General features: G+C 33.7%; 1 protein-coding gene and 2 pseudogenes across 1 annotated transcript in view; all 3 read left to right on the top strand.

Annotated features, from left to right (window-relative positions):
• GDPD1 (glycerophosphodiester phosphodiesterase domain containing 1) overlaps positions 1-23273 on the top strand; it is a 37758-nt gene extending 14485 nt beyond the window's left edge. The window contains exons 3-10 of the mRNA XM_011375059.2: positions 3938-4073; positions 6072-6117; positions 12692-12810; positions 13329-13418; positions 16537-16670; positions 18826-18885; positions 21480-21531; positions 21944-23273. Coding sequence (XP_011373361.1) covers positions 3938-4073; positions 6072-6117; positions 12692-12810; positions 13329-13418; positions 16537-16670; positions 18826-18885; positions 21480-21531; positions 21944-22066 — 760 coding nt within the window. The 3' untranslated portion in view covers positions 22067-23273. The remainder of the gene's footprint in view (positions 1-3937; positions 4074-6071; positions 6118-12691; positions 12811-13328; positions 13419-16536; positions 16671-18825; positions 18886-21479; positions 21532-21943) is intronic.
• Positions 4963-5081, top strand: LOC111729441 (annotated as a pseudogene).
• On the top strand, positions 12446-12564 carry LOC111729414 (annotated as a pseudogene).
• Positions 23274-23343: the final 70 nt, after the last annotated feature.

Genomic DNA, 23343 nt, shown 5'->3' with positions numbered 1-23343 from the left:
AGCCAAGTTGCGTATGCAAAGGAAAAATTCTTTAAGGAGATTGAAAGTGCCACTCCAGTGAACGCATGCATGATAAGAAAGCACAACGTTTTTGCTGATATGGAGAAAGTTTTAGTGGTCTGGATAGAAATCAAACAAGCCACAACATTCCCTTAAACCAAAACCTAATCCAGGGTAAGGCTCTAACTCTCTTCAGTTCTGTTAAGGTTGAGAGATGTGAGGAAGCTGCAGAGGAAATGTTTAAAGCCAGCAGAGGTTGATTCATGAGGTTTAAGGAAAGAAGCCATCTCTGTAACATAAAAGCCAAGATGAAGCAGCAAATGTTGATGTAGAAGCTGCAGCAAGTTGTGCAGGAATTCTAAGTAAGATAATTAATGAAGGTGGCTACTAAACAACAGATTTTCATTGTAGATGAAACAGCCTTATATTAGATGAAGGTGCTATCTAGGACTTTCATTGCTAGAGAGAAATCAGTATCTGGCTTCGAAACTTCAAAGAACAGGCTGATTCTCTTGTTAGGGCTAATGCATCTGGTGACCTTAAGTTGAAGCCAATGTTCGTTTACCATCCTGTAAATTCTAGGGCACTAAAGAATTATGCTAAATCTACTCTGCCTGTGTTCTGTAAGTGGAACAACAAAGCCTAGATGACAGCACATCTGTTGACAACATGGTTTACTGACTATTTTAAGCCCACTGTTAAGCCCACTGCTCGTTGATAATGTACCTGGTCACCCAAGAGCTGATGAAGATATATACAGTGAAATTAATGTTGTTTTCATGCCTGTTAACACAACATCCATTCTGCAGCCCACGGATCAAGAAGTAATTTTAACTTTCAAGTTTTATTATTTAAGGCTGGGGCTTCCATAGATAGTGATTCCTTTGATGGATCTGAGCAAAGTAAATTGAAAAACCTTCTGGAAAGGATTCACCATTCTAGATGTTATTAAGAATACTTGTGATTCATGAGAAGAGGTCAAAATATCAACATTAACAAGAATTTGGAAGAAGTTGATTCCAACCCTCACAGATGACTTTGAGGGGTTTAAGACTTCAACGAAGGAAGTAACTGCAGATGTGGTAGAAATAGCAAGAGAACTAGGATTAGAAGCAGAGCCTGAAGATGTGACTGAATTGCTGTGATCTCATGATAAAAATTCAGTGGTTGAAGAGTTGCTTCTTATGGATGATCACAAAAAGTGGTTTCTTGAGATGGAATCTAATAAAGTTTAAAGTTAAAAAAATAATTGTGGGATTCTAGTTATATATTTTCATCTTGATGTTTTCAAATGTTCCTTATAATAGTGTTCTGATATGCACAAAGTCTAAAGTGAGATGAAATCTACTCCTGGTGAAGATGCTATCAGAATTGTTGAAATGACAACAGATGATTTAGAATTTTACATGACCTTAGCTGATAAAAAAACAGTGTGGCATGGTTGGAGAAGATTGATTCCAGTTTTGAAAGACTTTCTACTGTAGGTAAAACACTATAAAACAATATCACAGGCAAAAAGAAATCATTCGTGAAAGGAAGAGTCAATCGATGTGGCAAACACCATTTTTGTCTTATTTTAAGAAATTGCCATAGCCACTATAGATTTCAGCAACCACCACTCTGGTCAGTCAGTGGCCATCAACAGTGAGGCAGAACCCTCCACAAGCAAAAAAGATTAAGAATTGCTGAAGCCTCAGATGGCGATTAGCATTTTTAGCAATGAAGTGTTTTTTAAAGAAAGTATGTACATTGTTTTTTTTAAACACAGTGCTATCACACACTTAATGGACTACAGTATAGTGTAAACGTAACTTTTATATGTACTGGACAACCAAAAAATTTGTGTAACTTGTTTTATTGTGATATTTGCTTTATTGTGGTGGCCTGGAACCAAACCTGCAACATCTCTGTGTTGTGCCTGTATTCTAAAAACTCAAATAATTCAGGTAATATATATGAAGTAAAATATGGGCCTTCTCACATCTCTAATTCCATTCCCAATAATATTATTTTTTAGAGGTAACCACTGTACCAATTTGGCCTATATCTTCCTTGTCTTTTGAAAAAAATTATATATGAACTCTATTTTACATCAGTGGGATCATACCATACCTACTTTTTAGTTTTATTCAGATATACTTCAACAATTCAATTCCATGTGAATACTTTATTCTCTGAAGTATAATACTTACTATGGATATGGATTGTTATTGATCAACATTTAAGTGGTGATTAATTAAAATTTAAAATGTTTAGATGTTGATAACTAAAATATGGCTCCATTCCACTCATTTAGGAATGTGTTGAATACCTACAATATGCCCAACATCATGAATGTTAGAAAATGTAGAACAGACACAGGCCTTTTCTCTCTAGGAATTTAATATGTAGTTGTAGAGATATGACCTTATATGAAACTACTAGGAAAAACTTTAAGCGCATGGAAATATATTACACAAACTGTAATTTATCTCCTTTTACATTTTCTTACTCTACTCTGCTCATCCCTGGTCTTACTCTTTCCATTCCTGAATTTTATTTAATTTTATTTATTTAATTTTATTTTTTATTTTATTTTACTTTACTTTTTCATGCCTACAGCACCTGGTCTTCCTAGGTGGTCTGTCATCCAAGTACTAAACAGGCCTGACCCTGCTTCCGAGATCAGATGGGATTGGTCTTGTTCAGGGTAGCATGGTTGTAGACCCATTTCTGAATTTTAAAAAGGAAAATGTTTCTAAAACTTTCTTCCTGCTCAACTATGTTTACTTTTTCTTCATCTTGATATGTCATCTGTGATAATTTTTTTTCATCAGTGATAATCGATACATACAGTGCTGTGTAGACATTTTACATATATAGACATTTGCATCTTTTCATTCATAAATTCAATATTTAACAAATATTTCATTCATGAATTCAGTATTTAACAAATACTTAGGGAGTACCATTGTGCGAGGGCCTGTGCCTATGCAGAGATACCTGTCTTTGAAGCGGGTTCCTCTGCTATCAAAGCTTAAGTCAGGCACTTGCATTACAAGAAAAAAAAGTCAGGGCTTCCACTGCACTGTAGCTTTGCGGAAACTTTTGAAACCAGGAAGTGTGAGTCTGCCAATTTTGTTTTTTTTCAAGATTGTTTTCACTATGTGGGTACCTTGAGATTCAATGTAAATTTTAGAGTGGATTTTTCTATTTTTGCAAAAAATATCATTGGGATTTTGATAGGAATTGCATCGATTCTGTAGATCAGTGTAGTATTTGCATCTTAACAATATTAAGTATTCTAATCCATGAACATGGGATGTCTTTCCATTATGAATATCTTCTTTAATTTCTTTCAGCTGTGTTTTGTAGTTTTTATTGTACAAGGCTTCCACCTCCTTGGTTAAGTTAATCCTAAGTTTTTTATTCTTTTTGATGTTATTGTAAATGGAATTGTTTCATGATTTCCTTTCCAACTTGGATGCCCACCCCCTTTTATCCTTGCTTAATTGCTCCAGCTAGAATTCTAATCCTATATTGAATTACAGTGGCAAAAGCTAGCATCTTTTTCTTGTTTTCACTCCTTTCATTTTATAGATGTGAAAATGAGGCCCGGAGAGGGTATTTACTTGCCCAGGGTTATCAGCAAGTTCATAGCAAAGCAGGAACTGACACCCAGATCTCTTACCTTCTGGTCTAGTCTTCTTTCCATCATATTGGGTTGACAGAAATAAAGATAATGCTTAATGGAAAGGAGGCAGCATGATTCTCTTATTCTAAGTTTATTTAGAATATTTTTTCATCAATAAATCATAATAGATGACAGTATTGAAAAATTTTCATATTATGGGGTTTTTTGCTGTTTGCATTATAATTCTGAATTTTTATATCTGATGCTTATAACCTAAATGTTTACTTAAGTTTCAGAATGTCATTTTTCTTTGTATTTCTTCAGTGCAGTTACAATTGGAACTGATATGCTTGAATTGGACTGCCATATCACCAAAGATGAACAGGTTGTTGTGTCACATGATGAAAATCTAAAGAGATCAACGGGGGTTAATGTAAACATCTGTGATCTCAAGTACTGTGTAAGTAAAAATGTATGATAAAGTAATATCTAGTAGATATTAGGGCCTATAAGATTTTTAAAAACAGTGATAGATAGTGCCAGATAGTGCTTCAATAAATAATTAAAAAATTAATGATAGAAATTAAATAATGATTGTCAAAGGAAATTTAAAAAACTATTGTTTCAGTGAGGATGTACTCATTCCATACATATATAGAGACTTGTTTTAATAAATATTTAAACAAAATTTCCAGAGTTTTCAAATGTAAAGCTACTACAGTTCAATGTGCTTGAAGTACTTTATAATTTATTTGATTCAGATTAAATATATGAATTAGTCTTAATCTTCAAAATATAGGCAAGAGCCCTTTAAAAATCTGATTTTAGTAGTTTATATGCTCATTATCATAAATATTGTTAAATAGAAGGAAAAATGCTCAATTTACCACCTAAAGAAAACTTATGTTAACAGGATACTATCTGTATGTAATACCCTGTATGTTTTTTACGTAGTTGTGATCCCATTGTATATTACGTATGTTCTATTTGTAAACACTTTAATATTTTGGCATGCTACACATTTTTCTGTGCTTTTTCTTTTTGTAATAGACTTTAGTTTTTAGAGCAGTTATAGGTTCACAGCAAAATTAAGTAAGAAAGTACAGAAAATTCCCTCTGCCCCCACACAGGCACAGCCTCCCCCAACTATCAACATCCCACACCAGAGTGGTACATTTTTCACAGTTGATGAACCTACATTGGTATATCATCTCTCAAAGTCCATAGTTTACATTAGGGTTCATTCTTGGTGTTGTACGTTCCATAGGTTTTAACATAAGTATAATGACATGTATCCACTAATGTAGTGTCATAGAGAATAATTTTACTCCCTTAAAAATCCACTTTGTGTCTACGGCCATGCCATCCTGAACGTGTCTGAGTTCATCAGATCTCCGAAGCTAAGCAGGGTTGGGCTTGGTAAGTACTTGGATGGGAAACCACCTAGGATTACCAGGTGCTGTAGGCGTTAAAAAAAAAAAAAAATCCTCTTTGCTCTTCCTGTTCATTTTCTTGCTCTCTTAATGCCTGACCACTGCTGATCTTTTTACTGTCTCCATAGTCTTGCCTTTTCTAGAATCTCGTGTAGTTAGAATTATATAGTATTTAGGCTTTTGAGATTCCATACTTATTTTTCATAAACATTTCAAATGACTGCAGTTATTCCACTGAGTGGATATATAGTTGTTTTTAACTGTTCCTCTATTGTTGGACATTTGAATGAGTTCTGAGTTTTCATCATTATAGATAACACTGCACTGAATGCATAAAGATGAAATTTTCTCTATGTTTCTATGCTTATATAAAGTTATTTAAGAGATATAAATATATATTTATAAAGATATTTATATTTCTTAAAAGTATTTATACAAATAAAAACTTATTTCTATATTTAAAATTATTTCCCTAAATAAACTTCTAGCAGGAAAATTATTAGGTAAAAGATTAGGAATATTATAGTGTCTTAATATATATTGAAAGTTACTATTGCCAACTTGCTTTTTAAATGTTTGAAAGAGTTCTAAAATCTGATAATAAGAAGAATTTCCATTTTGCTGTACTCTTACAATTATTGGGCATTACAACTATATCAAACATTTCCTAATTTGCTAATTTTTAATTAGTATTTATTTGATTGTGAGTTTAAAGATTTTTCTATATGATTTTTAATCATTTTTCTTTTTTTCTTTGAATTATCTCTTCTTAACATTTGTCTTTGTATATTTATTATTTAGAAAAGGTCCATATTAAATAGTACAGATTTCTTGTAGGTTGTGAAATTAAGTAATTATATGATTAATTTGCTGAGGATGTTCTGCTAAAGGGTGCCTTCTGTAAACATATGTGGTGTTTTGTTCTTTTATTTTCTGAAGTAGCAAATCTTTATGTCTTGATGTCAGACATTAAAATGCTTTTGATTTTTTGAGAGCTAACTTTTTTCCAATCATATCTTTTAAAGGAACTCCCGCCTTACCTTGGCAAACTGGATGTCACATTTCAAAGAGGTAATATTCCCCATTTGCAGCTTAACCATTTACATTGAAGTATATTCATTTATGCTGAGAATTAGATATACAGGCATGTTCTCTTGTCATATAGTAAGTTCTGACTAAAAATACTGTCCTTAAAACTTACTCTCTCATGCTTACAAATCTGAAATCTTGACCCTGCAATGAGAAAGTCCAGAGATTTAATTGGCTCATTCTACTTAAATTTATGTACAGTTAATTTAAGCTTGAATACTAATGACAAGAAACCCAGATATTATTGGGGATACTTTGTACTTCTAAAGCTTCAAATTCTAGATTATTACTATAACTTGTAGTAATCGTAAATTAAATAAATGAAAAGAAATTGAAATAACCCCTTTCAGATCCTTACTAATTCTGTCACATTTGATTCTATGTCTTTTAACTGCTCCATATTTTAAATTATTAAAGAGAATTCTATTACTCAAATAAACCATCCATTTCCTAGTCATCTTTACCTTTTAATCACCAGCATAGAAGTTTTCTTTCTTTTGAGGGAACATTTCTCATAATGAAACATGTCACTTGGCCCAATTTGTTAGTTTTAGAATGGAACATGTCAGAGTGGAAAATACACCACCTTGAGATACAGGTTGCTGAGCAGGTATAGTCTTTCCTCACTATTGCAGTTCAGCCTCATGTTTTGAATGATTCAGGTATAACTCAGTAAAACTGTAAGATGCTACATGTTATGGTCCTTAGTATGGTTTGCTTATAGTTAAAACCTTGGTTAAATGTCAAGGATCTATTGATATTAATTTTCAAAAAGAACTGTAACTACTTTGTGAACTAAATTTAAAACTGGCCAGTGTAATTTTACCTTGACCGGGAGATTTTAGAAATCAGAAATTTGTTTAGATATTTCTAAGGGATATTTAGATGTTGATTTTGCCTTCTAGGTAAGTATCATTAAGCTGTGTTGGTTTGAGGAAACACTTTTTTTATTCTTGTAATTAATAGGATTATATTTGCCAAGCTATTCTAATATCTGTGTCAGCCGTAGACTTATGAAAGTTAAGAAAATTGTGTAAGTGAAGTTTTTCCTGTTTTTCCCTTTGTAGAGCAAAGCCAAAGTCTACAAAGATTAAAAGATCTTTCAAGAAAAAAATTTTTTTTCTGGTTTTTATACCTCCCTCATAAAGTCATAAAATTTTTGAATGTGAAGAGACCTTTGAGACTATCTAGTTCTGTCTCCTCCTGTTATAGATAAGGAAACAGGCCTAAAGATGTAAATGGATTTAAGGTCATATAGCAATTAAATGACACAACTAGGTCTCTCCTCTCTACCAGACCAGTATTCAGCTATACCATATTGCCTCTCCATTTGAAGTCTCTTTAAATACCTTATTAATAGCTATGCCATGTACTCTGAAGTTTCAGACAACTGTAAAGAATAACTAACTTTAGTTTATATTGCATTTAACTCATTATTAACTTAAGACAGTGCCTCAAATGTGAAGTTTACTGTATTTGAAACAGACTATTACATAGTACTGTAAAAACTTGACTCATATTTGACAAAGATTGTTCAGTTTTTCCTATCCTGTTCCCCTGCTCAGAACTCTCACTTGCTTTTCTTTAAATACTGGAGAGAGAGAGAGACTGCCACTCTCAGAGGAATGCACATATCAGACCGCTTGTTTTCTTTGTGGTTCAAAACTTTCCTGGAGAAGAACTGTTTTCTTTTAAAAGTACTTTGATTTGCCACAGGTTACATTAAAAAGAAAGAACATAAAAATCTGTTAACCAAGGAGTTTGTTATTATTATCCTACTTACATAAAAGTAGTCCTTTTTTCATGAAAAATAATAATTTAGATAATCTAGAGTTGATCGTAATGATCAGTTTTAAACTTCTAACATGTTGTGGAGGCCACTTCACGCAACACTTCCTATGGCATACTCTTGCCTAGCTTTCTTTTCTTTATTTTTTAATTAAAAATTTTTTTCAATTACAGTTCACATTTAATATTATATTAGTTTCTAGCATACTTGTTTTCCTGTTATTTTCCTCTTTCCCTTTTTGTGGTATTTCCCAGCCTGATGTGGAACAATACTGGGAACAAACTTCTTTCTCCAACTCTTTTTCTACTTTCTATGCTGGCTGAGACATCTGATTTAAATATCTTCTCATTACTTTAGTATACTTTCTTTTTCTTAGCATGTTAACTTTTTGTTTCCCCCACTATTCGGTACAATATTATTCTTCTGTAATGTGTCATTTTGCTGTCCCAAAGTTAGTTTTGTCTGTTTAAGCTTTTTCTAATTTTGTCCTTGCATATATCTTACTTGAGTGTGAATAGCTATTGCCCATGACAATTCTTTTGACTATGAAATTACACTTTACAAACTTAACAAGCTAACAAAATTTTTAGTTAATTAGAATTGCACTGTCTAAACAGAACTTTCTGTAGTGATATCAGTGGGGTTTTTTTTTTTTGCATTGTTCAATACAATGGCCAAGAGCACTTGAAATGTGGCTAGTGTACCTGAGGAACTAAATTTTTAATTTTATTTCATTTTAATTTAAATAACCCTATGTGGCTAGTGGATACCATATTGAACTGTGCAGTGCTAGAACATCATGTTCAAACTTTTTAGGTTATAAGTAACAGAAAGCATATTATACTTGCTTAAAGGATAAAAAAGATTTATTTTATCATTAACTGTCAAAGGTGGTGGATCTGACATTGAAATTATTGGATTCAGAGGTACAAAAAGGACTCTTTTTTATTAAGTTTATTGGGGTAACATTGGTTAATACAATTATATAATTTTCAGGTGTACATTATAATTTGACATCTATATATTCTATTGTGTGTTTACCACCCAAAGTCCAGTTTCCTTCAGCTACCATATATTTGATCCCCTTTACCCACTTTATCCTCCTCCTACCCCCCTAAATTTGACCCCCTTTACCCTGTCTATCTTCCCCCTTCTCCCTCACCCCCTACCCTTTGGTAACCACTAGTCCATTGTCCATGTCCATGAGTCTCTGTTTGTCCTGTTTATTTGTTGCTTTTAGGTTTATTTCTCACATATAAGTGATATCATGTGATTTGCAACTTTTTTTGTCTGGCTTATTTTGCATAGCATGATTATCTCGAAATCCATCCATGTTGTCGCAAATGGCAGTATTTCATCTCTTCTTATGGCTGGGTAATATTCCATTGTATATACATACCACAGCTTCTTTATCCAACCATCTATAGTAGGACACTTCGGTTGCTTCCATGTCCTGGCCGCTGTGAATAATGCTGCTATGAACATTGGTGTGCAAATATTTTTTCAGATATGGGTTTTTAAGTCTTTGGGCTAAATACCCAGTAGAGGGATTGCTGCATTATATGGTAGATCAATTCTTAGTTTTTTGAGGAACCTCCATACTGTTTTCCATAGTATGGAGGAATTTTGCTATACCAATTTGCAGCCCCACCAGCAGTGTATGAGGGTTCCTATTTCTCTATATCCTCTTCAACATTTGTTATTACTTGTCTTGTTGATTACAGCCATTGTAACGGGTGCGAGATGGTATCTCATTGTGGTTTTGATTTGCATTTCCCTAATAGCTAGCGATGTTGAGCATCTTTTCATATATTTGTTGGCCATTTCTATGTCCTCTAGGGAGAAGTGTCTGTTCACGTCCTTTGCCCGTTTTTTGATTGAATTGTTTGCTTTTTTGTTGTTATTGAGTCGTATGAGTTCTCTATATTTTAGATATTTGGCCCTTATCGGAGGCGTTGCTTACAAGTATATTTTCCCATTCGGATGGTTGTCTCTTTATCTTGTTGACGGTTTCTTTTGCTGAGCAGAAGCTTTTTAGTTTGATGTAGTCCCATTCATTTATTTTTGCTTTTATTTCCCTTGCCTTTGAGGTCAAATTCATAAAATCCTTAAGTCCAAGCCCTTGAGTTTAGTTCCTATGTTTTCTTCTATGTGTTTTATTGTTTCAGGTCTTATATTCCGGTCAAAATGGACTCTTTTTGCTTCATTCCATTCTGCTTCTCTTAAGTGAATCTTAGCCTTTTTTGCTGTAGATGGATTTTGTGTATGTGAAGGGGAACATGATCACTGACAACCATAAATTCACATCCTACCTGCACTGTGACCCCAGGGAAAAAAGGCAATTTATCCTATGCATTTCAAGGGAAAAGTTTTACAGAAAGACACTGATTGACCCAGCTTGGGTCATGTGTCTACCTTAAAATATTCACTGTGGATAAAGAGATAAGCAATTATGGTTGACCAGACCCAGGCCATATGCGTACCATGAGAGTGAATTGAAAGTGGGTTCTGTTTTTGACAGCTCAGTATATTAACATAATTAGTTTTTGTAGTTCAATTTTATAGTCTATGATAAGTCTAAACTCTTTCAGTTATAAGTGCTAGAAATCCATCTCAAGATAGTTCAAGAAAAACATTTTTAAGAATTTATTAGTTATTTTAACTAAAAAGTCTAGAGGTTCCTTCAGACATGACTGATTCCACTTGCTCAAAAAATAATTGGTTTTTATTTCTATTTCTTTGTTCCACTTTCATTTTTGTTAGCTTTGTTCTTAGACATACCTTCTCCACATAAAGGTGGACCTCTGACAGCATCAAAAATACATTATTCATTCAGCTGAGGATTTTGGATCTCTCCTAGTGACCCTGTTATTATGCTTAAAGGTCATGTGCTCTCTCTGTGGCCAGGGAGACAAAACCAAATAATTGACAGTCCCATCAGAATGACCTTGAGCCCCATCTGAACTACTAGGAGTAGGAAAAAGACAATAGAATAGAATTGGGAACAGACAAAAAAGTAACAGGTTTTTCTTTGCTTTTCATGTGAGCCTTTATTATGATTAATGTTCTGACACGGATTTAATTTGCTTTTTTGATGTGCTGTACAATAAGGGTGAAATAAAGAATCTTTTACCATTTTGTTATTCACAAATTAGTAGAATTGAAGTTTCAGATAGGAGAAATTTTATAATAGTTATATAGTATGTAGAGTGTAATATACAAATGATTAGAGTCAAAAGGGACTAGGGAAAGAATAAAGACAATAACCCTTAGGAAATATAAAAAATAATTAAAATTCTCTTCTAATTTTTTTCATGACTCAGTTTTCTTTGAATTGAGTTGCATTGATATAATTCTTCAACACATTACTGAATTAGCATGTATTTCTCTTGCCTGAATTTTTCTCAGTCTGAAAAATTCAATGATGATACCAGAGCAAAACTTTAAAAACAATCTTAATATCCACTAGTAGGATATAGAGGAAGAAATAATGTTTTTCTTTCTACCCTTCTAGAGTCTCAGCTGGGGTTCTGTAACGAAAGAGATTAACAAGAGAAAAACAAACAAGTTTATTAATATATATGTCACATGGGAGAAACTCAGGGATGGCAAGATCCTGAGTTTATATAGCATCTTAACAACAATAAAAATAAATAAATATTTAGAGAAGTGACAAGAGAAAGGAAAAAGACTTTGGGTTTCTAGGGTGGCAAACTGTAGATGGCAAATATATGGGGGTAATAAAAGATAGTCAGAACTTTGTTATATAGAGTCAGTCCTTTGGTGCTGATACGAGTCCAGGGTTATTGGTGACTAATTTTTGTACAAACTTAAATCTCGTTTTTAGGCAAACAGAGAGAGCAGAGAGTTCTTTTTGGATCTGCTTCTTCTAGATTGTCTTCAATTCAAAATAATCCTTATGTCAAAGTGGCATAATTTGGAGTGGAAAATGCTACTACCGTTCAAGGGGAATTGTTAAATTAAAAATATTAAATTGTCGTATAGCTACTCAATAGAGTATTTTTTTTAACTTTTAAAATAATAATTATAGAATAAAATCACTAGATTATATCAAAGTCAGTATCATGGTTGTGATATTGTATTATAGTTTTTACAAGAGATTACCATTGGGGAATCTGGGTAAAGGGTATGCAGATCTCTGTGTGTTATTTCTTGTAACCGCATGTGAATCCACAGTTAACTCAAAAAGCTTAATGAAAAAACTTTAAAATCATAATTATGAATACAGTATATTAACATGTAATATTTATTTTTACTTATGTAAAAGAATCAGATTAATATCTGTAGGTACATTCTAACTCCATTAAATTATACATAAGAAAAAAAGAGTAGGGAAAGTACACCAAAAGGTCACAATGGTTATACCTAAGTTGTTGGATTTTAGATGGTTTTTGTTTTCGTCTTTAAACTTCTCATCATTTTGTAAATGTCCTATTATGACTACATGTTTTTTTGCTAATCATCAGAAAATAAAAGTTATCTTTTAAAAATACGGTTCAAATCTACGGCCATGCCACCCTGAACAAGCCCGACCCTGTCTGATCTCGGAAGCTAAGCAGGATCGGGCCTGGTTAGTACTTGGGTGGGAGACCACCTAGGAAGACCAGGTGCTGTAGGTGTAAAAAATAAAAAATAAGGGATTGCAAGCCGACAAGGTCCTTGCAATCTGTGAGGTCAACCAAGGGTTGCCTCACCTAAAAGAAAAAAAAAAGACTAAAAATACTTTTCAAAATCTTACTTTCTCAGCATGCCAATGTGAAGGAGAAGATAACCGAATTCCACTACTGAAGGACATTTTTGAGGCCTTTCCTAACACTCCCATCAACATCGATATCAAAGTCAACAACAACGTGCTGATTAAGAAGGTACTTAAGGCATTGCCTTCTCTGAGTGTGTTGTACCCACTTTCACAAACTAAATAAGGCTAGAGTAGGTGGCCACATAGCTTGATAATGTTCAAGGAGATGTGATACTCTCGAGATCAGTATTGTTTTAAAATGCCCTAGTGGAAGAGATCACTTACCATAAGGAAGCCTATTTTCAGAGTGAGTTATCATGTGTTGGTCATGGATAAAAGTGAGCTCCTGTGAACCAATAGTTCTGGCATTTATATAATTAACTTCTTCTAGTTTAACTTCTTTCATTTGTAGTTAGTGTATTGTCAAATTACTAAATAGTTGCAGTCTATGAGATAGATCATATAAAGGTAAAATATAAGTAACTTCTTATATTTTATAAAATAATCTGAATTTATGCATTGGTTCTTCCAAAACTTTATACTGTTCACTGGCAGATAGTCAATTGTAACCCATCTTTTTAAGTGAAATAATGTAAGTAGATTTAAAAATAAGGACATGCATAAAAATTGAATTTTCACTTGTAGGTTTCAGAGTTGGTAAAGCAGTACAGACGAGAACACATAACAGTATGGGGTAATGCCAGTTACGAAATTGTAGAGAAGTGCTACAAAGAGGTAAGCTTCAAAAATGATACAGAATGGTCTCTTTGTTGTTGTTCCTGAATATCTGTAAATAGTAAGTTATTACAATGATAATTTTGAAAATTATCTTATTTCATAGCTTTGTTATAAAGATAGACGGTACTGGGTGGAGGCAACTAACCAGAAGGTTACTAAGAGAGATCATTATCTTATTTTAGATAATGGATTTAATAGAGATAATGGACCTTGCAATTAAAGTTCAATATAATTGGACTGGCTTACAGGATTATTTTCACATGTTAATATTAGTTGTTTACCAACATTTTATTATGTACATTATAAAACAAAATATGATTTCTATCTTTTCTGTTCTTCATTAGGTTTAATTTTTTTGTGTAATTTTGAATTTAGGAAGAAGTAGTTTTGAATTAAGGAAGATATCTTTCAACTCGATATCTCGAGCTTTTCTTTACCCTGCCTTCCAACTAGAATTAATCAAAAAAGCTAGGATCATGATTATCAAGTAATATATATAAGTAGGGCCATCTACCCACTGAAAAACTTTCTGATCGAAGAAAATATATCTATAAAAAATTAGTTTTGATATATATTTTGAAATGGTATGCTTAGCAAGTTTAGCTGTATAGTCAGCTAAGAGAATTTGAAATTTCAAATGTTAAAAAAAACTTAAGCATTGAAGATGCTTTTTCTGAATACCAGTGATATTGAAGAAGAAATATGATACAGTAGCAATTCCAAAATACAAAATTCTTTTGGGAAGACCTTCCTTCCTAGCAAAGAAGGCAAAAACATAGAACCAATATTAGCAGCATTACAATTAAAAGTATAATTGGGGCCCTCATTTTGGCAAGTACATTTTATTTATGTGCAGCAGGCTCTGTGAGATACCGAGGGAGCTTGTGTACAAAAGGAGAGAACAGAATAATTACTGGTCTGAGTGGCTTCAAATCCCTAAGAATTTAAAACTAAGACTTTCCATAACTAATCATTGTCTGATGATATTTCATGTGTTATTAAAATGGAGATAATATACTGGAGGCTTAATGACCTGCTGATCTTTTTACATCATTCACATTTTTTTTTTCAAATAAAAATTAGTGATAATAGCAAATGTTGGGGAAGATGAAGAGAAACCACTCAATTATTTGGGTAGCTTCTTACAAAACTAAACATATACTTACCATATTAACCAGCAGTCTTACTCTTAGGCATGGATCTCAGAAAAATGAAAATTTATACACACGAAAACCTGTACGTGAATGTTTATAGCAGCTTTATTCATAATGCCAAAATTCGGGAAATGACCCAAATGCATTTCAATGGGTAAATGGCTGAACAAACTGACATATCTATACTGTGTGAAAGGAAATGAATCATTGATGCATACAACAACCTGAATGGTCTTCAAAGATATTTTGCTAAGTGAAAAATTAACCTCAAAATGTTACATACTGTATGATTACATTTATGTAACATTCTCAAAACTATAGACAGGAAGAGCAGATTAGTGGCTATCAGGGGACACTGACTGAGATAGAGAGTGGGTGCAAATACAAAGAGGTAGCACAAGGGGATTCTCATGTGGTGATGAAACAATTCTGTGTCTTGACCGTGGTGGTGGTTACATTAATCTATACATGCACAAATGCATTAAAAAGTCCTAAATTTCAGCAGTAGTTTTCAAACATTATAGTAAGATTGGCTCAACAATATTTGTCATTCATATTATGAACATGCTATATAATTAAGTCATGTATCTTAAAGTATGATTTATGAGAATTTTACACTAGCCTTTAATTCCCAGACTCTAGAAACTAAAAAGAACTACACATTAGTGATGGGAAGACATGTAGCACTTATTCTCACTTAGTGACTTTTTATTCACTCAGACTTAATGCAATGATTCTTAACCTTGACTGTATGTTGGAATTACCTGAACAGTAAAAAAAAATACTAATGCCTAGGTCCCATCCCAGATATTCTAATTTGAAAGATATGGGGTACAGACTGTTGTTAATGCCAGCGATATGCCAATATACTGTTCCACGCCCTCTCCCACCAGCAGTACCAGTTACTGGTTTTAGTCCTCTGGTTCTAAAGTTGTACATGTTTTGAGAGTCAGCCCCTAACCCTCTGTTATTCTTAGGGTATGAATTTGCAGAAATCAAGTTTTTTCAGGGACTTGTATAATGTGTTGCAGCTGAAACACTTGTATATAAATTAGCTGAAAATACACAAAGCAGCATGAGAACACTGAGGAAAAAGAAGTTCTCAAACTTACTGTTTTTTTGTTTGTTTGTTTTTTTACAATAAAGAGGTGGGTAATTTAGACCTGTTTAAAATAAATTACTTTTTTGCATGATTTTTTTTCAACATGCTACTTTTATACAGAAAATTCAAATTCATCATAACTTTCATTTGTTTTAGAGGCAAATATAGGAGGGGCAAGGAGGAGTTATAGGAGTTGTTTAAAGGGTATAGAGTTTCAATTTTGCAAGCTGAAAAGTATTCATATATACATGACATTTACATTCTAAGGGTTTGGGGATCTCAAATACATTTTTTAATAGAAACTTAAAATGGTGGTTAGATTCTTGGACTAGCTTACAAAATCCTATTTATATTTGATCTGTAACGTAGCTGAAAGATGACATATTTGTAACAGTATTAGTATATATTCGTGTGTGTGTGTGTGTGTGTGTGTGTAGATATATTTGTATCGTATCCTGTTTAACTACATCTAGATATAGTTATATAACTTTTAAACAGGAGTAAGATTAATAAATATTTTATTTCTTCATTTCTTTACCTCGTTCCATTAAATTTGATGTGTTTAATCTCTAGTGATAAGCACTATCACTAATGGACAGAAATGGTGTTGCAAAAGCAGAGAGTAGGAGATAGAGAAACTTTAGTATCATCAATGAACCCTATAGGGCTCTAAGATAGATCCTGACCCATTTGTCAAGCACTAGAAATTTCTAAATGCAATGTGTTTAGATATTTATAATTCAGGGAGTACTTTTAACAGTTGTCAAGATACAGTCTTGGGAAATTTTGAGGGTTGTGAAATAATCCTCTTTATTTGAACAGTTGGAAAGTAGCATATAATATTTTTTGTGTCTTTTAGAATTCAGATATTCCTATATTCTTCAGTCTGCAGCGGGTTCTGCTCATTCTTGGCCTGTTCTTCACTGGCCTCTTGCCATTTGTGCCCATTCGAGAACAGTTTTTTGAAATCCCAATGCCTTCTATCATATTGAAGTAAGTGGTTACCTGTTTTCATCAATTATCAAGGAGTACTATGATAAAGCTCATTAATATCAATGTCCATGACAAAGAATAGATTGCTGTAGTTATTTTCATGTTTGATTAGCTTACCTAATTTAATAGTGCTTTTTGACATAAAAACAGATTCTCTAAAATGAATAGTAAAGGATTATAAGTTTTTAATCTGGACCCATCTCAGGCAACAACAGTTTTCTGTGCCTGTGTATTCAGAAGTCAGGTAAAAAAAGTTGCACTTAACCGTTGAAGCCTACTAATCCTTTTATCCTAACATCAACTAGTAGTTGCCCTCCAACTTCCCTCTTTCTACTTCATCGACAACTATATGCAGCTCAAATTTCATTAAACTCCAAATTCACCATTAATACATTTAGGAAGAAAAACAACCGCCACCACAACAACCACCCAACAGAAACCTCTGGAGATGGGAGAAAGAAAGGGATAGATTTAGTTTATATAAGATACTTGCATAACTTCTCTAGAGTACACACTAATTTACCATGAAGATCAAAAAATAAAACACAGCATTGCCTGGCAAATAATAAGCACTCAATAAATGATAGCTTTTATTGTCGAATTATCTTTCGCTTTATTATTAAAGAAAGATAGCTTCATCTCACAATCCTGCACCCTTACAATGTGATATCCAGCTAAAATTTATATGATAACTGAGTCATCACAAAGGAATTCAGAGCTCCTGGGGCGATCATTTAAATGTATGAAAACTTTTCCCATCCCCAAACAGAACTTTAAAAAATCAAGCTTAATACTCAGAAATTATCATTAGAAAATATTGGTAAGAAAAGCAATTTGGTCAGTAGGTTTGTACTTGGCATCTATGTTTTATGCTTGTTTTCCAGTTTGCGTTTCTTAGTGATGAGTATTTTTATCTATTCCCAATTATATTTTTTCAGACAAAAGAACAGAAATCACTTCTTGTTTACAAAGAAACCATTTTCATTTACTAGATTAAAATGATTCCTAACCATTTATTCCTAAAGTATTTAGCTTTCCTCTGGCCTGGAATAGACTATTATGCTCTCTACATTATCTCCATGTGTTCCTTTTAGAAGCAAAAATTATTGAAAATATAGACATGAATATACTTCATAGTATTAATCTTTTCTCTAAAAAGTGATTATGGATTAAGACACAGGTAGAATATTACGTGTGTTAATGGTTTTTTTTGTTTTTTTTTTTTAATGAAAGACAATGGATACTTCCTAAGACAACATAATAATTTGTGTTTAACGAGGTAATTAGTATTTGAGATACTAAATCCTTGAGATTCCTGAAATTGCAGCCAGGACTTTCCACCCTGGCTAGATTTAGGAGAAAAAGGATTTTATTTAGAGAGCTTCTAATAAAAACTGAATTCAGAGAGAAAGAATAAAATGAATTTAAGTGTAGAGACTCAGAATTATGCTAAGAGTATAGACAGGCTGCATTAGAAAACAAGAAATGAAGATCTGGGGAGATCAAAAGTCACTGCGTGCTGTTAAATTTAGAAAGAAGCTGAGAAATTGTCATAGTAGAGCGACTAATCTAAAATTTCCTATGGGCACAACCCGAAGTTAATGACACCTATAGTTGTGCTCTTCCTGAAGAAGGAACTCAGCGTGGGCCTAAAAGTCAAGTATGCTTTTTCAAAAGCAAAGATAATTAAAAAGTACAGGGCCTAGGTCTCTCGATACTGAAAAGGGAAGAAAAAACAAGATTTTTTTTTTTAGTCTCATTTTTACCCCAAGTATCTTTTAATGTATAATAAAGGTTGGTTGTATGTTTAAATCTACTATATACTAAATTAATTATAGGAAACAAAGCAAGAGAAAGGAGCTTTACTGAAAAAGAGAAGCTACATGAGCCCCAGGCACACAGGGTCTCTGGAAAGATACTTTAAAAAAAAAAAAACAAACCTTCGAATAGCAGTAGCAAAAAGTTAACTTAAAATCAATAGAAGTGGAGAACCCACACGGGCTTTATTTTAATTTATTTAATTTATTTTTGCCCTTTCACAAATATTTTTTGAGTATATAAGTGTAAGGCACTTTGTTTTTGAACTTGTTTTATTTTATCACACTATTACATTCCTGTGTTTCTAATTTATGATTTAAATTTTATTTTGCCTCAGGCTAAAAGAACCACACACCATGTCCAGAAGTCAAAAGTTTCTCATCTGGCTTTCTGATATGTAAGAATTTTAGTTTCCTGATATACAAGTTATTGTTTTAGCTGTATCTGTTAAATACTATGCTTATAATTTAGTGCAAGCTTTCTACATGTAATTTGTAACAAGGATGTGTTGAATACCTACCATACAAAACTAGATGTGTATGAATCATTTAGAACTAGCTTAATTACCAGTCACAAAGCTTTAGGAGGAATCTGGGGAGATAATCTCATTCAGTTTAAGGAGAAAATTGAGCACTTGACCAACCTAAAGTTAAGTGATTTACTTGGGGTTATCTAGCTAGTAAGTAGCAGAGCTGGGATATATAACCATTCCCTTCTACTTATTTGCTGTTTCCACTAGCCTACTGTGAAAAACATGAAAGGAAGTGTTGTAGGAAGTGACACCCGACATAGGAATTTGGACACTCAGACAACTTTGTTAGAGGGAGGAGAATTTATTAGGCCAGCTGAGCGCATGGGGTTAACAACTCCATGCACAGAGCTAGGTCTGGTTAGATTTATTACAGTTTATATACTTTTGCAGTGTCCCTGCAAGGGGCACGTGATTCCTTTGTCTGAGGTTTCACATGTGCGTTCTTACTCAGGATGGGGACGGGGAGCTTTGGGTGAGGGGCTGCACGGGGGAGGAATTTCCAGACCACTGGTTTTACAGGTCATTTGTTTTGTTGAACCTGCGACCTTGGCGTTATTAGCACCATTATAGGATTCTTGAACAGAGAGATGGGACCTGCTCAGCGGATTCCTATCCAAGGGTTGAGTTTTAATTGTAACATAACAAGCAGTTTTACACAGTCTTGATATTCCTACACAGCTACAGATAAGGAAGAACATTAGTTGGTTGGCAAGCTGTCAATCAACAGACGTGAGCTGGAGAGTCCTTGAGGTGGGGGAGGTAACTATGGGAAAACATGTTTGCTGAAGAGCACTGGGCAGAATGGGGGGAGAGAGCAGTTTTAACCTGCTGAGTGGGTTATTTCTGCAGGCCCTTTCCTTTGCATTTTTTCAGATGCTTCCTCTCCTCTCTCAGAAGTGTGTATAGCAACACAGTATATGAAAAATGTATATCAACTAATGGCACATTTCTCAGAAAAATCTGAACCAAGACTTAATAGCAGAAAGGAAGCCCTACCTATAGATTTGACATCTGCTTCCTAAGACATGTTGAGTTTATTTTTCGGTAAAAACCACAAAATTATTGAGCTGTATTTTGCTTTCAAATGGAAACTTGAATGCTTAAATATAGCCCTTAGTCACAGGCTTTTTAACTTAGCTCCTCTTTCAAAGAGATAGAAAACTAGTTGCATCTTTTCTCTGTGTCACAGAGTTTGTTTTTTGCTTTATTACTGATTTAAATTCTAGTTTTCAAAGACACATTTTTTATTTAATTTTAATTTAATTTCAAGGACACATTTGTTATTTAATGCACATGATTTTTTTTTTTTTTATTCCAGCATCTTTGTTAGGATAGCATGATGGTCCTGGGCCACCAGCCTGGACCTTGTGGCCTTAGGAAAGACCTGGATCAACAGGGCTTGCCTCCCTCGCCAGACAGGGAGTCATCTTTGCTTCATCCACAGCTGGAGTATTGGGCAGAGGGCCAAAGGGAGAGAAGGGCCTGGCTCTGGCCCCAGGCTGTAGCAGCTTATCAGCTGCCACAAAGTTTCTCCAGCCAGCAGCAGAGGGGACTGATGTAGCAACTGCCTGGGTTACTACCACTTAAGGGGTAGATGGGCCCTAGCACACCCTCTTACAGTTGTATGCAAAGCAGTTAATAAATTAAAACAACCTCTTCCTTCATCACTGACCCCCTTCAATCATACGAGAGAAGCCGAGCAGAAAGCAGAGCAAGGAGGAATTGGTTGATTCCTGAACCTCTAATGGAGGCCCAGGCCCTTTCCTCTAGGATTAGGCAGGACCCTCCCAATTCAAAAAGTGCGTGTGATTTTTAGTTTCTGTTATCTAATCATTCTAATAAACATAAACAGAATAGGAATTATACGTATAACTTTCTAGTACAGTTAGTTCCCATCTTGCTCAAGTGATTTTGTTTTCTAAAAGTTCACTTCAAAGTCAGTTCTTTGGAGCTAAAAAATGGTTTGTTTGTTTTTTTCCCCTATATGTAGGATAGTGTAATTAATAGACATTAGATTCCAAGATAGCTCACAAAAGACCAATCCATTCTGTGAATGAACTATGATGTTATAGAACTTGACCCAGGTTCACTACCTTATTTTAACCTGCAAACTTAGGAACACAGACTTCCCAACTCTTTCTCACTCTCATCATGGCTCCAGCAGGGAGAGTGAGGAAGCCACTGAGCTGCTTCAATAAGAATGGGTCTCAAGGATCTCGCGGTAGCAAGGAGTAGGAAGAAGGTTCTGGTTGTTCACCAGCAAGCAGACAGCAGTAAAGATATAAATGCATCCACGGCAGTTATTATTATTTGAAGCCATTGCTTATATTGCGGAAGTATTGGGATTAAATTCAACTAGGAATTATAAACTCTGAATTGACAAAGTTAGGACTAAGGACTTATTTTAGTCCTTCCTGGGGCTAAGAAGTACCTAAATCTGTTCTGCTTTTCTTTTCTAGTTTGCTAATGAGAAAAGCTTTGTTTGACCACCTCACTGCCCGAGGAATTCAGGTAAATTTCTGGAATGATGCATTTTGGAAACAGTAAAGTTTGCCAATTTAACACAAGTGTAAAGGGCAGGAACTTTTAACTGCCTTAACTTGGTCCCAGCTCTGATGATGCTGCTTTACTGGTTCACATATAAAGACCTTACTCTCTTTCTTAGAGTTAGCAGGAAAACATTGGCATTTCAGTAACTAGAGTCCACTTAGGTATAGGTGAGAATAACTGAAGCCAGAGGGGTGGGACAGTGCATGTTTAATGAGCAAAGTGGAATATTATAAAGGGTTCAATGATTTCTTCAAATTTCGGGTTTAAAAGATTACTTCTAAGCGTGGGGAGATTGTAGTGGATAAATGCTATTATAAAAATAATTTTCTGTGTTAACATTTCTTCTCATACTTCTCATGTTTCTAATTTTCAGGTGTATATTTGGGTATTAAATGAAGAACAAGAATACAAAAGAGCTTTTGATTTGGGAGCAACTGGGGTGATGACAGATTACCCAACAAAGCTTAAGGATTTTTTACATAATTTTTCACCATAGCATAGGAGGTATTCAGAAGCATTCAAAGAAAATGTGAAAAGATACAAGAAAAAAATTTTCACCGTTATTTCCCTAAGCCATTTCTAGAATGGCGAAAGGTTTAATCAATTAAGTTTTTATTACCTCATTTTTAAGCCTGTCTGAGAATGTAGAAACTGTATATTGTATATTTATTTTAAACAATATTGCATATTTTGCATTTGTAAATAGTTTGTTTAGAAAGATAACTGGTTATAAGATGTGAGTAGAAGATTATTGATCAAGATTGCTCTATATAATTCTACTGCTATTAGTATTTCTGAAATCAAAGACTGTTGGATAATTTGATATTAGCCTTCACTGGAATTAGGTCAACTAATTAGTAAAACAAAATTATTGAAGGCCATTACAGCTATTCTAAGTTGTCTTGTTATTTCTAGGTATGTCTTAGTTAAAGGGGAAAAATACAGTGGAAGGAGAGCTTGGAAATCAATGATGTAGTTATCTGACAAGTTGTACATTGTTAAGAGAAGGTAGACTCACAGAAATAACTGAAAGCTTATTACTTGATCAGAAATAAAATCTGTAGACTGAATTTGATTTCTTGGTTGTCTGTTGTTAATGGGAACATTCTATTTGGAATATTCTTCAGGTATGTAACAATGCTGCTGTCTGTTTATTTTTATTTTTGGTAAACATTAAAATTGGACTTATCAATTGTAAATTAAGACAAGATCCAAATAGTCATATTTTTATGTTTTCTGTAAAGAAATGTAAATTTTCCATTTTTAGTAATGACTAAACGTTTAGGCCTAAATTTAGATTTTAAATAACATCTTAAATCCTAGTTATATGAAACTGGTGAAAGTACATATCATTGTTTTTAATACTTACAGTATAAACCACCTATTCCTGACCGTTTAAGAATTTATTCTTCTGATCACTAAATGGAAACGGAATTTCCCAAAGCGTTAGCCATCACTATCTCAGCTTTTCTGATGTGACTTTGTGTAAATCTGTTTCTAACCTTTTTGACTAAATTTTCATGATCTCTTTGGGAGGTAAATATAATCTGGACTCATTAGTGTCTTTTACCTTGATCTCATCTCTCATTTGTAGTTTGCCAGTTTACAGCTATGAAGGATGATCATACTCTCACCTGTCCCTGGATGACATAATAACATTTGCTTTTTTGTTTAAACTGAAATAAAGTTTTCCAAGAACAAAATAAGGGTTCTTCGTTGTTTTATTGCAGTCATAACTTCACATATGCTCTATAGATTTTTTTTTACAGATTT

The sequence above is a fragment of the Pteropus vampyrus genome, unplaced genomic scaffold (assembly GCF_000151845.1).
Source record: "Pteropus vampyrus isolate Shadow unplaced genomic scaffold, Pvam_2.0 Scaffold261, whole genome shotgun sequence".
Taxonomy (NCBI): domain Eukaryota; kingdom Metazoa; phylum Chordata; class Mammalia; order Chiroptera; family Pteropodidae; genus Pteropus; species Pteropus vampyrus.
Note: the sequence above shows the minus strand (reverse complement) of the source record. Positions and strands in the feature narration are given on the sequence as shown.